Source organism: Triticum aestivum, chromosome 2A, assembly GCF_018294505.1.
Source record: "Triticum aestivum cultivar Chinese Spring chromosome 2A, IWGSC CS RefSeq v2.1, whole genome shotgun sequence".
NCBI lineage: Eukaryota > Viridiplantae > Streptophyta > Magnoliopsida > Poales > Poaceae > Triticum > Triticum aestivum.
In genome coordinates, this window is record NC_057797.1 from 565,749,943 (window position 1) to 565,762,512 (window position 12,570).

Here is a 12,570-nt window from a genome sequence, read left to right on the forward strand (position 1 = left end):
CCGCCTCACCTTGCTCGCATGGACAAAGGGTCAGGGGGAGGGACCATGACCCATCTGGCGGCGGATCCGCACCCGAGGCAATAACCAGATCCAGAGAAACGTTGGTAGGGTTTTATAAGTTCCCAAAAATGAATTTGAAACATCAAATATTCAAATGAGTCATAAATATTTTCCAATAATACTCCCACCGTCCCAAAATAAATGTCTTAACCTTAATACAACTTTATATTAAAGTTAGTACAAAGTTGAGACACTTATTTAGGACGGACGGAGTATTATGGTGAAGTCATATGTTTATTATAAGAAAACCATTGGAAGTATTTCAAATGGTCTCCATCGTTCACAGGAGATCATCTACCCTATCTGTCTCCCAAATCCCAGTCCCCATGGTTTAGGGCAGGACGTGCAGCGCTGTTTATCTCAACCCGACCCAGCCCAACCCACTACCCTCTCGGTGTCTCCCAATCCACCACCATCCAAACAATGCTAATCCAACCAAACATTTTCCATTCCCACCCCCGCAAAAACCCAAACTCAGCGACCCTACCCGGAAAGAGGAAAATATTCCTCTCCCCTTAGCTCCGACGCCGCCGGCTTCCTCCGGTCGCGCCGCCGGTCAAACCCGCCATAGATCTCGACGAAGCACGCTTACCAGGCGAGCAGGCGTCCTCTTCACTCCGACTGGGTCGGTGTGGAGAGGAAGGCCCACTCGACGCGGCTCCTTTGGTTGGTTGGTAAGGAAACCCTAGCTTGGTTGGATCGCTGTTCGTTTTGCTCCGGTAATTTGTTCCCTGTGAACAACCAAATCCAGCCAGCTATTTATTGCTCAAGATCGATCTTAGTGAACTCCATCCCATTGATAGGATTGTCCATCTGCATCTATTCTGGTGTTGTTACCCTCAAGTCGAACTATCTGATGGCAATTTTTTTTTCAGAAGAAAAAATGTAGTATTCCACCCCTGTTTCGATTGCTCGCCCACTGAGTCAATTTGTAACATGCATTGTTGCCGATGCTAGTCTGCTCCACTTGTTGTGAAATCCCATATTCCTGCCCCAGAACCAAGAAGAGGATGATGCTCTTGTTTGTTTTGACATTGTGCTTTAGGATAATGTTTTGCTTTGAGACCTCTTGTTTCTTGGAATGGCTGGGTGGCATCATCTGTAGGAAGGGCCTTTCTCGTATCAAGTGGTCGTCAAATCATCTTCTAACGAGCTAAAATTGCTGGATCGAAATATCAATGCTACTAATGCCGTGTGTATTTTTGTTTTCCTTTCATCGTTGCGGGATATTGTTGTTATGATGTAAATGTTACCTGTCCTTGTATCCAATGCATTAGCTATAGTCCTCACTAAAAAAATAGGAGTGACCGTTGACCCAAATATCCAATGTATAGTACACTGACTAGGTAATCCCGACTCAATTTTTTGTTGTTGAACTGCACTAGTGGCTACTTGATATTTATTTTTTTGTCTTTGGTTGCCATTATCTGAGCAATACAATTGGTGCTTTGTAGCTTGTTCCAAGGTTAAATGGCGAACAGAGCAAGGTGGGTGATGAAGTTTGAAAAGGGGCTTATTGATATACTACATGAGAACAATAATTCACACTATAGGACTCCAAACGGTTGGAGAAGCGAGGGATGGAAGAAAATTGTTAAGGACTTTAATGATAGGCACCCAGATGCAGGGTTTACTAAAGTTCAAATTCAGGAACATGAGACTCAGCTGAAGAAAGACTATAAATTGATAAAATCCATCCTTCAGCGTGATGGTGTTTCATGGGACCAGAATGCTTCTATGATCAGAACAACAGATGAAATCTGGGATGAGATAATCGATGTGAGATTCTAACTCCTACTCTACTGATTATTCATATGACCAAGTGATATTTAACCGTTCATTTTTATTTTACTAGGAGTCACCAAAAGCGCGGAAGTACCAAAGTAAGAGTTTTCCATTGCTTCAGTCGCTGGAGATGTTGCTTGAAAGTAATTTTCTTCCATTTCTAATTTGTTCAAAAGCATTGTTGAGAGGGCAACACAACATAACCAATCTGCTACCATGATAGGGGATATTCCTGAAGGGGTTGGCAATATTGACGAGGAAGACAACAACACCAGCACACTGCGAAGCATGTCTAGAAGACTTTCTGCACTGGTTCCTGGAAGCATCGATGAGGGTGAGAACAATATCAGCGCACTGCAAAGAACTCTGGAGCTAGGATCACAAGGTCTGGAAGATGTCGATCTTCTGCAAAATCACGATGAAGAGGCATTGGAAAGACCACAGCCTGGGGCAGACCCAAAGCCACAACAAAGAGCCGATGAACCCGCGCAGTCAAGTTCTTGCATAGAACCACAAAAGGACAAGCGCAAGAAGCGCAAGGCGTCTGACATCCAACAGACCATGGAGGCTTATCTAGACTTCAGAATGAAACAGGCTCGCACGAAAGAACAAACCAAAAAGGATGGCGAGCAGTTCTCGATTTCAAGGTGTATCAAGGCTCTCCAATCTATGACCGATGTGTCTGATCAGGTCAGGGTTCTAGCTGCTGATGTCTTCAAGGATTCGGTGAACCGGGAGATCTTTCTCTCGTATGAGCTGAGGCTTCGCGCTCTGTGGCTGAAGAGGGAAGTCAACAGGTTACTCTGTTAATCAGCTGTTGTAGCGCATCGCGGTGTCTTGTCTCCGGTTAAATGTGAACTTCCACACCCTGGAGTCCTTGGTACGGAGTAGGTTGTAGCATACTTTAGGGTGATAGAAGTATTTCGTGACTCGCCATGTGTACTCATGCAATCCATGCTTCATGCCAATTATTTGGTTCTGTGGTTAGTAGCGGTATGTAGTGTATCACTTTTGTTGTTTGATCTGTTTTTGCTCCGCTATTAGCTAATTTACACAAGTGTTTTTTCGGAGTTGCGTTCTACCAAAATGCCCAAAACGCCATGGATTTTCTTTTTGATTTCTCAAATGATGTTTCCATTAGCCCTTGTGGGCTTGCGCCATGATTAGAATATTGGCATCAGATAAAATCGCATTAGGAATTATTTTTTTGCCTTTTTTTTTTGCTTTTGAGATATTTTTTTGAATCCAGGGATGTTTGGAATGGGTGTAAAATTTGCATGTTCATCGGTATTTAGCTCAAACTTGAACTGAATACCGGTGGACACACAAAATTTACACCCGTTTCAAATGGGGCCTTAGTACAACCATTTCGTTAAACTTCAGACAGTTGTTTAAAAGTACAACCAGAGGCCAGCCATTTCGTTCTTTAGTAACTAGTGATGCAAGCTCACACAGGGAGGAAGTCCTTCAAAACTGGATTCATGATTGTAAGGGGATTTTTAAGTAGTTATATTAAGGAACAAAGCGAGGATAAGAGGAAATTGCTTTCAACATATTTTTTGTCCAAGTGGGATATATCACATACTATTCTTCCATTTTCTTCCAAAAGGGCCTTTTTTATTCTATTTCAGTATTTCATTCCATCTAGATCTAAGAAAGAACCCAATGTGCAGTTCTAACATTCATCTACCTTGGTTGCGATGATAAAGAAAGAACCCAATGTGCAGTTCTAACATTCATCTACCTTGGTTGCGATGATAAAGAAAGAACCCAATGTGCAGTTCTAACATTCATCTACCTTGGTTGTGATGATAATACAATGCGCAAAATATAATTCAGGTCGCTGCATCAACAGAAAGAGGGCGGCGTTACCCTGGCAACTGGCATCTAATAGCCACCGCCATAGGACAACAAATGGATGATTCGGAGGCGCACTGCACCCGTCTTCAAAATGCCCATACAACAGCGCAACCGTGTAAATATCAATCCCGGAACGCAATAGTATCTCAATGCAATGGCAGAGTTCAGCAGTGCACATCCAAGCGTAATAAAAAAAATGTTGCAAACAGCATTCCATATTTTCTTGTGCCATTCAGCTCTCTCGTTAACCAGGCAAGAAAACCCACAATTCTTTTCACAGCCCAAGACAGCATGTGAGGTTGTCACAATGTCACCTTGAAAAGTGCCACATGGACACCTGCTAGCTGTTATTGGCACACACATTGCATGAACATCCAATACAATCTACCAAACATTTGCATAAAGGGGGCTACAAGTATTAAGTAACTGGATCATGCCAGGACCCACAATCATTATAGCATTCTAACAAACAAAAGCCTGTTTATTTCTCTAACCAGGAATGCAGATTGGTGGACCAAGACGTGCGGTTAACTTCAACCAGTCCATGGCACTCAAGCCATTACAAGATGCAAAACACTTAACTATTTAACAGGTCAATGGTGATTGCATCTATCCTGACAGTTCCAATACTGATATTCATAGCTCAGGCTGCTTTCACCTGTGATGGACAACCCATGGTTAGTGCTACCCATGTACTCCCTCTGTTCCTATTTACTCCGCATATAAGATTTGTGTCTAGTCAAACTTTACAAACTTTGATCAAATTTGTATTAAGAAAAAATCAACATCTACAATATCAAATATACATAATATGAAACTACATTCCGTAATGAATCTAAAGATATTCCTTTGGCATTGTAAATGTTGATACTTTTTTCTATAAGTTACTTCAGACAAAAGTTATATGCAGACTAGAAAGAAACGGAGGGAGTGGTATATATTTTAAATGCCAACAGTAAAGCACAAGACAAGCTTTTCTGGGGCATTTTTTGTCCTAATAATTAAGTTGTTTTAGGTCTCGGGGGTAAATGGAGCTTCGCAATAGCTTAAGGTCTAATATTTTAGCCCAGCAATATTAGCTTCTAAACAAAATGCTTAAAGTTAAAGCACTCACATTATATGCCAGATGGGAATAAGTAGCAATATCGACATCCAAGGATTTCGAGACTGTCAAATGCTACGGCCATCAGTTATCAAATGTCCAAAGGTTAGTCATTATTTCTATTTGTGAGGCCATTCTGATTAACATGTGGAAAAACATTGATAACCGCATCATCAATAAAATTTAAGATAGGTCAAAACATGAGTAATAGCACAACCTGTAGTGCTCCCTACGTTTCTTTTTTACTTCACATATTAGACTTTTGTCTTTCAGTCAAACTTTATGAAGTTTGACAAAATTTACAACAAAAATAGCAACATCTACAATACCAAATAAATACAATATGAAAACATATTCCATAATGGATCTAATGATATTTATATGGTATTGTGAATGTTGATTTTTTTTCTATTGACTTGATCAAACTTCAGAAAGTTTTGACTTAAGACAAAACTAATATGCAAAGTATGAAAAAATGGAGGGAGTATAATAAGATCGAACGCAAGAAACTAACATATATATAGATGCAAAACAGGTATCATACCAAGAAACGCTAGCTTGTAGGAGGCTAAAACAAGTACATTGTATAGATAGTCCAAGGAGTTTCTTTACTAAATCACAGTTCACATTTGCATCTTAAAGTTGCCAGGCTGAGTCAAAACACATTATGAAGTTTAAACCAAAATAAAGAAATTAGAGAGAGACAACACACCACACACAGTTGTACTACAATAGCGAAATATTTTCCTTGCCAAGATCAGAATCATAGGAAAGCCCACCCACACAGACTATTTGATGACCAGAGCCTGAAATGATAATACGGTGAAGATATATAAAACAAATACTGATAATGATAAAAGGCAGGAGTTTACTTTAGTTGAGTAACATGGAATTTTGTCAGTGAAGACCAAACATCAGCATTTATGTAAAGTAGACTATAAAGATTAGACAAGCGTTTTAATACAGGAGAATGTCCACTTGCCTTAGTAGATCATCACATAAGTGAAAAAAAAAGAGCAAGAACTAGACTTAGGTGAACATGACTCAACTGATAACAGTGTACTAGTGGCAAGGAAATAACAGTCACCATAGCTATTATATATGATCTCACGAACTGTAACAACAAAAGGTCCTCTCCAATCTCCAGCAACATATGCATCACACCCAATGCATCAGTACAAAAAGGATACCAAGGTCCTGGAGACTCTATATGGGCACAGCATCTATTCAAATATTCACATTTCTTTATTGTATACAGACCAAAAACAGCATATCCGACAGTAACATGCAAAGCAGAACTACGGCATAGAGCTATCATAGCCTTCACACAGCCTAGTGTCTTGGACCCATGCTACAAGAACGGGATAGACGCACTGGTGTTGGCGCTCCTTCTCCTGCAGACCCTGAATTGTATAGCTTCCTGCACCCTGGGCAACGCGCATCCGCCTCGAGGATCCTCTTGTGGCAGAAGAGACACAGATGGAACCCGCAAGGGCAGGGGAGGAAGCTCGAGTCTGTTGGGTCAAGATCCTCGTAGCATATCGGGCAAGATAATGGCATAGAGAGGATACTCTGATGTGCTGCACTCATACCCATCCCCCAGCAGTTGCCAATCCTCGCTGGGAAGCTCGACTGCTTGGAGATACTGGGCAAGCTCTGTGGACGGAACGTATCATCTGGTGTCCAAGCTCTTGCATTGCTACGAATAGGCTCTGTTCTTTTTGATGTATTTGCCAGAGGTGCCGACTGACTTGTAGCTGCTGGGGGCATCGTGGTACCTAAACTCTGGTGGCAATGACTGTTATCATCGACTGAAAGTGCATCAGCAACAGCTTCCCAATCATCCAGCACCCCGTTTTCCTCCTCAGGGCCACTGCCCGTGTCATCATCCTCGGCATCACTCACGCTCCTGGAACTGGACCATAGACTGCTCACACTGCTGAGGCTGGGGCCACCTCCATTGCTGGAGCAGCGCTTACTCTGAGCACAGCCTCCACCTCGAGAGTTGTCTGAACAAGGGCTGTGCATGGGGGAGTCAAGGTCGCTGCCGCCTACTTCATGCCCGGTAGCTCCAGCATCCTCCTTGTCATCCTCCAGAACACCACCCCTTGACCTTGCATCGGCACGCCGCCTGGGGAGTGGAGGGTGTGGCGAAGCAAGGATTGGCGACCCAGCATTCGACCCTGCCCCTGATCCTGCGCCCGCTGGCAAAGGCTTGGCCGTGGCCTCCTTCCCATCCTTGACTAGACCAATCCAAAACGCAAAAAGATCAGAATTTGAACCCAAAATATCATGTTGAATAAAAGCTATCAATTTGTAGCACCTAGATCACCCCTGTGCCGAAATAATCAGATTCCCCTAAGTATCCAAACTCCCCCATAGGCACCCAAAGACGAGAGACGCAACTAGGATACACAGTGCAGAGATCCCAACTTCCGGGATTGGCAAGGGAAAAGACCAAGAATACATAAAAGAATACATGAGCAGGCACGAGATCAGACCTTGCGACAGCCACTGCTCGCGGCGGGCGTCGAGCTTGCACTGCTTCAGCTTGGCCGACGAGCGGTTACCCTGCGGGACACGAAAAATCGGCAGATCGGATCAGAACGCCGCGCAATCCGCAGCCGAGCCGGGGGACGCCACGGCCCCCAAATCGAATCGCAGATCACACCACACACACGGCCCCCTTACTTACCCTCTTCTTCTTGGCGTCGCGCGCCGCGGCCGATGCGGGCGAGGGGGCGCCGTCGTATCCCATCCTCCTCTAGGCGGAGACCTTGCGGCCGGCTGCCTCCTCTGCGGGCGGGTGCGGGCGTGCGTGCGCGGGACGGGCGAGGGAAAAAACCCTAGAAAGCGGCGCGGAGGAGAGAGAGAGAGAGAGAGAGAGAGGGAGAGAGAGACGGTGGGGGGTGGGGGAGACGAGGGAGCGCAGGGCGGCGGGATGGGTGGATGTGCAGGACGGGGATAGATAACACACGGGGCGGGGCGAGGCGGGGGCGGAGGTTATTGGGAAGAAAGCAAAGGCAAAAAATCTTTCCGGGGCTTTTGGCGTTTTGCGTTTCTTCCCCTTCGCTTTAATTAATCCTGGCCGGACGGGCCACACATGGCGAGGGAGGGAGGGAGGTCAGGCTGCAAGCGGACACGGACCGTCCACGGCGCGATTTAGAAAGTGGGCTAAGTGGGCTGACCCACGTTTTCCAACTATGACCTACTTAATTCCTCGTTCCCCTCTTCGCCACTAGGGCAGGGCACGCCGCCGCCACCGCCTCCCCCATGGCCAGCTTAGCGCTGCCGTCCACCTTCCCAATGGTTGATCTAGCGGCGCCGTCCACCTTCCCAATGGCTCTTGTTTGACTTCCAATGTTTCTACTTTGCTACTTGTTTGACTTCCAATGTTTCTTGTAAAGTCCTAAGTTATCCTGTAAAATGGATTCTTATGATGCAAATGGACTGACGGACATATTTTTTGACAGGAAATATGGGTTGCTAGTTTGCTACTTGAAGAAAGGATGGCAGGTTGATGGTGATGGAAGATCTTGAAGAGCTGGAAAAATTCATCTTGCTGTAGCCTCTAGTCTTATTGCAATTGATTTTGTCTTTAGTCTTGCTGCAAATAAAGGATGGTAGGTTGTATTAATGCAATTTATCTTGCATTTAGATTATGTACTTGTTGTATCCTGACAGGTTGTAGTCTTAATACATGGAGAGTAAACAGTATGAACTTGCTCTATCCTGACATGTACTTTTTGTATTTTCAATTTTTGCATTCAGATTATGTGGGTATGTGGCAACCCGCATAGTTCCAATTATTTTTATGTGGACATCTCACTTAATCCCACATAAGTATGTGGGTTGATGCGACATTATGTGGGACTTCCGCGTCTCATCCCACTTGCAGCCTGAGAGGGAGGGAAACGGGGGGCAGGGCGCCCCCGCGTAATGACCAGACTGCCCTCCGCCCTCGGGACGGGATGAGAAGGATGGTTGGGGGCTGGCTGGGGCGGCGCACGAGCAGGTTGATTCCGTTGAGTGCAACGGGCCTCTTTGTAAACGGGACTGTTTTTGTCTTTTTTATATAGTTGATTAATTAATCAATTTCTGACTTTTTTCATGAAATACGCAGTTTCATTAATAGAAAAGTGTTAAGAGTTAAGAGTGAATACAAGAGGTGGTAAACAACACACCTAAACTCATCGTCCGCAGCCCAAACCAAACCAAACCAACATCTCCAAATCCACTGCCGGGGATGTCGCAATCAAAAAGTCAACACCTTCACGAAGGAGAACGATGTCGAGACGTTGTCATTGCCCGATCTGAAAAACCGGACCTAGGGTTTCCCTGATGCTCGAAAAGGGGCACAGATAATGGCCATGGTAGCGACTCCAAGAAGAGGACGATACTCGTGGGTGTCGCTGCCGCCAGCATCTAAAGGTCGAACAAGGATTTCATCCTGGCCGAGTCCAAGCAATCTGAAGCCGTCAGAGCGAGATTCGAAGAAGAGGAAGTCGGGTCGTAGGCCGGAACCGTCACCGCGGGAAGGGGAGCTATGCCCACCGCTGAACGAGGCACCCGACGCCACTAGACGCGCGAGCTACGGATCAGGCGGACATGGCACAAAGGTGGGCGGTGATGGTGTCCTAGATTAGTAGTCACTCATAACATTGTCTCCTGACCAGGTGGGCCGGCGATGGGGCCAAGACACCGAGGTGGCTAACCGAGCCGGAGGGGCCCAACAAGGGCGGAACCGACCTTGCGACGACTTACTTCTCAAGACAAGGAGGGCGGCAGCCTAGATCGCATCTCCCCATGTAACACCTTAATCTCCTCGGTCTATATAAGGGGAGAGGGGGAACTTCTAGGGTATCTCATCTAGAGAAGAATAACTCTCGATAGCAATCTTCGTCTCCATTATAATCCCTCGCACAAGGAACCCCATCATCATGAGCAATAAGAGAAAGCATGATCTAGGGTATTGCTCTACGGACGCCCGAACCTGGGTAAATTGTGCATGCGGGCTTCGTCCCGGTTCTTCCAACCTCACCAGGAACCCTACCGAGAGATCTGAAGGTATTTTGCACCGTCAGTGACGTGCCAGGCATGGGTGGCGATGGTCGAAGATCTAACCCCGGGCGCAGATTCAGAGGGGGCTGGCAAATTCACACCGGGCTGGGCCTTCATGTTTGGCTCTTTCGAGCTGGCAGTTGACAGTCCAGGGTGACTTTTCGATGTTTCTCCCCTGCCCTATGTTGACTACATGCACTTCAGAATGATCGAGTTCATTTAACAAGCGGGTAGAGGCAGAAGCAATCTTCCCGGCTCATTCCACATCACAAGAAGATACTGTAACAACCCAAGACCGGAGCTTCAGATGCCTTCCAGGGTTTCTGAGATCCGTTGTGTGATTTATTTTTGCTTGTTGCATTCATCATTGCATCATGTGCATTGCATCATGTCATCATGTCTTTAATCTCTCCAACTCAACTAAATAAACCGTATGGATCTTCGATCCATTTAAATTGAGGGAACTCACGTGGTGGCTTCTCTTTAAAACATACCCTCTCGGTATTTAGGAAGATATTATAAAATATTTCATTAATTTGGAATTGACCATAACACACTTGCATTTGAAACTCCTCTCGTCACTAAATTATTTAAATCCTCCATCCTTCTCCCCTTGCTTCAAATCTAGTTGTGGAGTTTTGAAATTGTGTCAAAGTAGTCACATACCATTTTAGTTAACTTCAGGTTTATTTGAACCTCCAAATAAATTCCTTGGCTCTTTTCTTTTTCTGAGATATGGAAAAGAAAACCTTTTCTTTCTTTTGGCCAGCCAAGCAGGCCTCCTGGCTTTTCCCTTCCCACCGAAGTGGCCCAAGGTCAAGCTGGGCCTCCAGGCGACCGAAGGCCAGCCCAGCCTCTCTCCCTCGCTAACCCTAGCACCAAGGGAGAGCCTCCTGCTCGATCCCCATCTCTCTCCCTCGAAGCCTCTCTCTCTCCCGATCCAATCGTCCCTCTCCCTCGATCCCCTCCTTCCGCGTGCCGCCGACCCTCAAGCTCGTCGCTGCCTCCCGCGTCGCCCCTTCACCTTGGGCGACCCGCACGGCCGCCGGCCATGGAGGCCACCGTGCTGGCCCACAGCTTCGCCACCACGCCCTGCTTCTCCTCCCACGCCGAGCGCCACGTCGCAACCCCGCTGGCGACCACGAGCCCCGCATGCCGCCGTGCTACGCCGTCGCTGCTCCGCCGACCATGGACGCCGCATGTTCGCCATGGCCTCCTGCCATGGACCAGAGGAGCCATGCCGCGCACCTCTGGCGGCCTCAACCTCATGTGCCTCCCCTCCTCTCGGTCGAGCAGCGCATCGCCCTGCTGCTGTACTCCTGTCCACCAATGTTGTCTTGCCTTGTGCAGCACCGCAGGCAGCCATCCCCTGCCTCCGTACGGGATCTCCTCCGTCGCACCACCGAGCACCTCCTCTAGGGACTTCCCGAGACCTCCACCACCGCACGGCTGCAGTGGTCACCGCGACGCCTCTTGCCCGAGCTCCCTGTTACCTGCGTCGCCGTGCTGCTATCACTTGCTTCGGATCTTCCCGGCCAAACCTTACCGCTGCCATGGCCTCTCACTTGTAGCCCCTCACCAAGCATGCTACGTGATGCTACCCCGCTGCCCCTTCTGTCGTTGCCAAGACCATTGAATACATGGACACAAGACCGCCTCTATGGATTCCTTTCGACAAGTAGCCCACAATGTGTACCACTTCCGTCGCCAAGGTCGACACCACAAGTACCCCTTCGGTTCTTCAAGCCCGGCAAGTATCTGGACGCCTGATGCCTAGAACGCCTACCGTCGACCCCGTGTACGTCAAGTACCTCTACGAACCATGTACTACTACCGTCGCCGAAGGCCGTCGAGTGAACAACAACCGTCATGTGGATCCGACAAGACCTCTGAGATCGACTTCATGGACCGACAAGTACTTTGACGACCGTTGTTTGCCAAGTACCCCTTCGGATCGCTAAGTTCGACTACCGATGACATGTACCACTGCCATCACCGAGATCACGAGAACCTCTACCGACGACCTCGGAGTGTGTATGATGACCATTGCCGAAGACCCGTACCTCTACCGCTTTCCGAACACGAACGTCTACTTCCCTCGACGACCCGTGAACGACTACTTTTTCTACGAACTCGTTCCGCCCCAAAAACGCACGCTTCAAAGGTATAACGTCGAGACGACCGCCGTGGACGAATGTTCGTGATGTATGAGTTGCACCCTATGTTCGCACCATGTCCGAGTTGTCACTTGCTCGGCCCTCCTCTTCTGATGCTAACTCGTGGGGACCCGGTTACCGGGATCACCCCACCATCTTTTGCATGCTCCCGCCACTTTTCTTTGCACCGGTATCTCCATGAGCTACCAGAACCGATATGTTGCCGTGGCATCATTTTTTTGGATTCGTTGCCGTGGCACCCCTTTTGTTTCCGCCACGATGACAAATGCCTCATATCTTATCATGTCAACATTTTCATTATTACTGCATAAAACTTGCACATGTCATCCGCATCATGATAACAACATCAAGAATGTTTAAATTGTTGTTGCATTAAATTGTTAAATGCACATGAGGATTCTCCAGACTTGTTGTTTGTTGTTCCGGCCTCATTTAAACTTGTCTAGATAGGTAGTTTTCATTTGTCTCACCTCTTGCCATGTTTAACAACATTTAATATTGTTGGGTACCTAAACGGGAGAGAAC

At 46.8% G+C, this 12,570-nt stretch overlaps 2 protein-coding genes across 2 annotated transcripts; one reads left to right on the forward strand and one right to left on the reverse strand.

Annotated features, from left to right (window-relative positions):
* The first annotated feature begins 440 nt into the window (after positions 1 to 440).
* Positions 441 to 2,832, forward strand: LOC123189456 (uncharacterized). Its single transcript, XM_044601875.1, has 4 exons — positions 441 to 734; positions 1,515 to 1,839; positions 1,916 to 1,988; positions 2,069 to 2,832. Exons 2-4 carry the CDS (start codon positions 1,531 to 1,533, stop codon positions 2,653 to 2,655), a joined length of 969 nt encoding a protein of 322 aa, XP_044457810.1. The 5' UTR covers positions 441 to 734; positions 1,515 to 1,530; the 3' UTR covers positions 2,656 to 2,832.
* Positions 2,833 to 5,873: 3,041 nt separating this feature from the next.
* On the reverse strand, positions 5,874 to 7,762 carry LOC123189457 (uncharacterized). Its single transcript, XM_044601876.1, has 3 exons — positions 7,503 to 7,762; positions 7,309 to 7,378; positions 5,874 to 7,050 (listed from the first exon to the last, which is right to left on the reverse strand). Exons 1-3 carry the CDS (start codon positions 7,563 to 7,565, stop codon positions 6,140 to 6,142), a joined length of 1,044 nt encoding a protein of 347 aa, XP_044457811.1. The 5' UTR covers positions 7,566 to 7,762; the 3' UTR covers positions 5,874 to 6,139.
* Between the last annotated feature and the right edge of the window lie 4,808 nt (positions 7,763 to 12,570).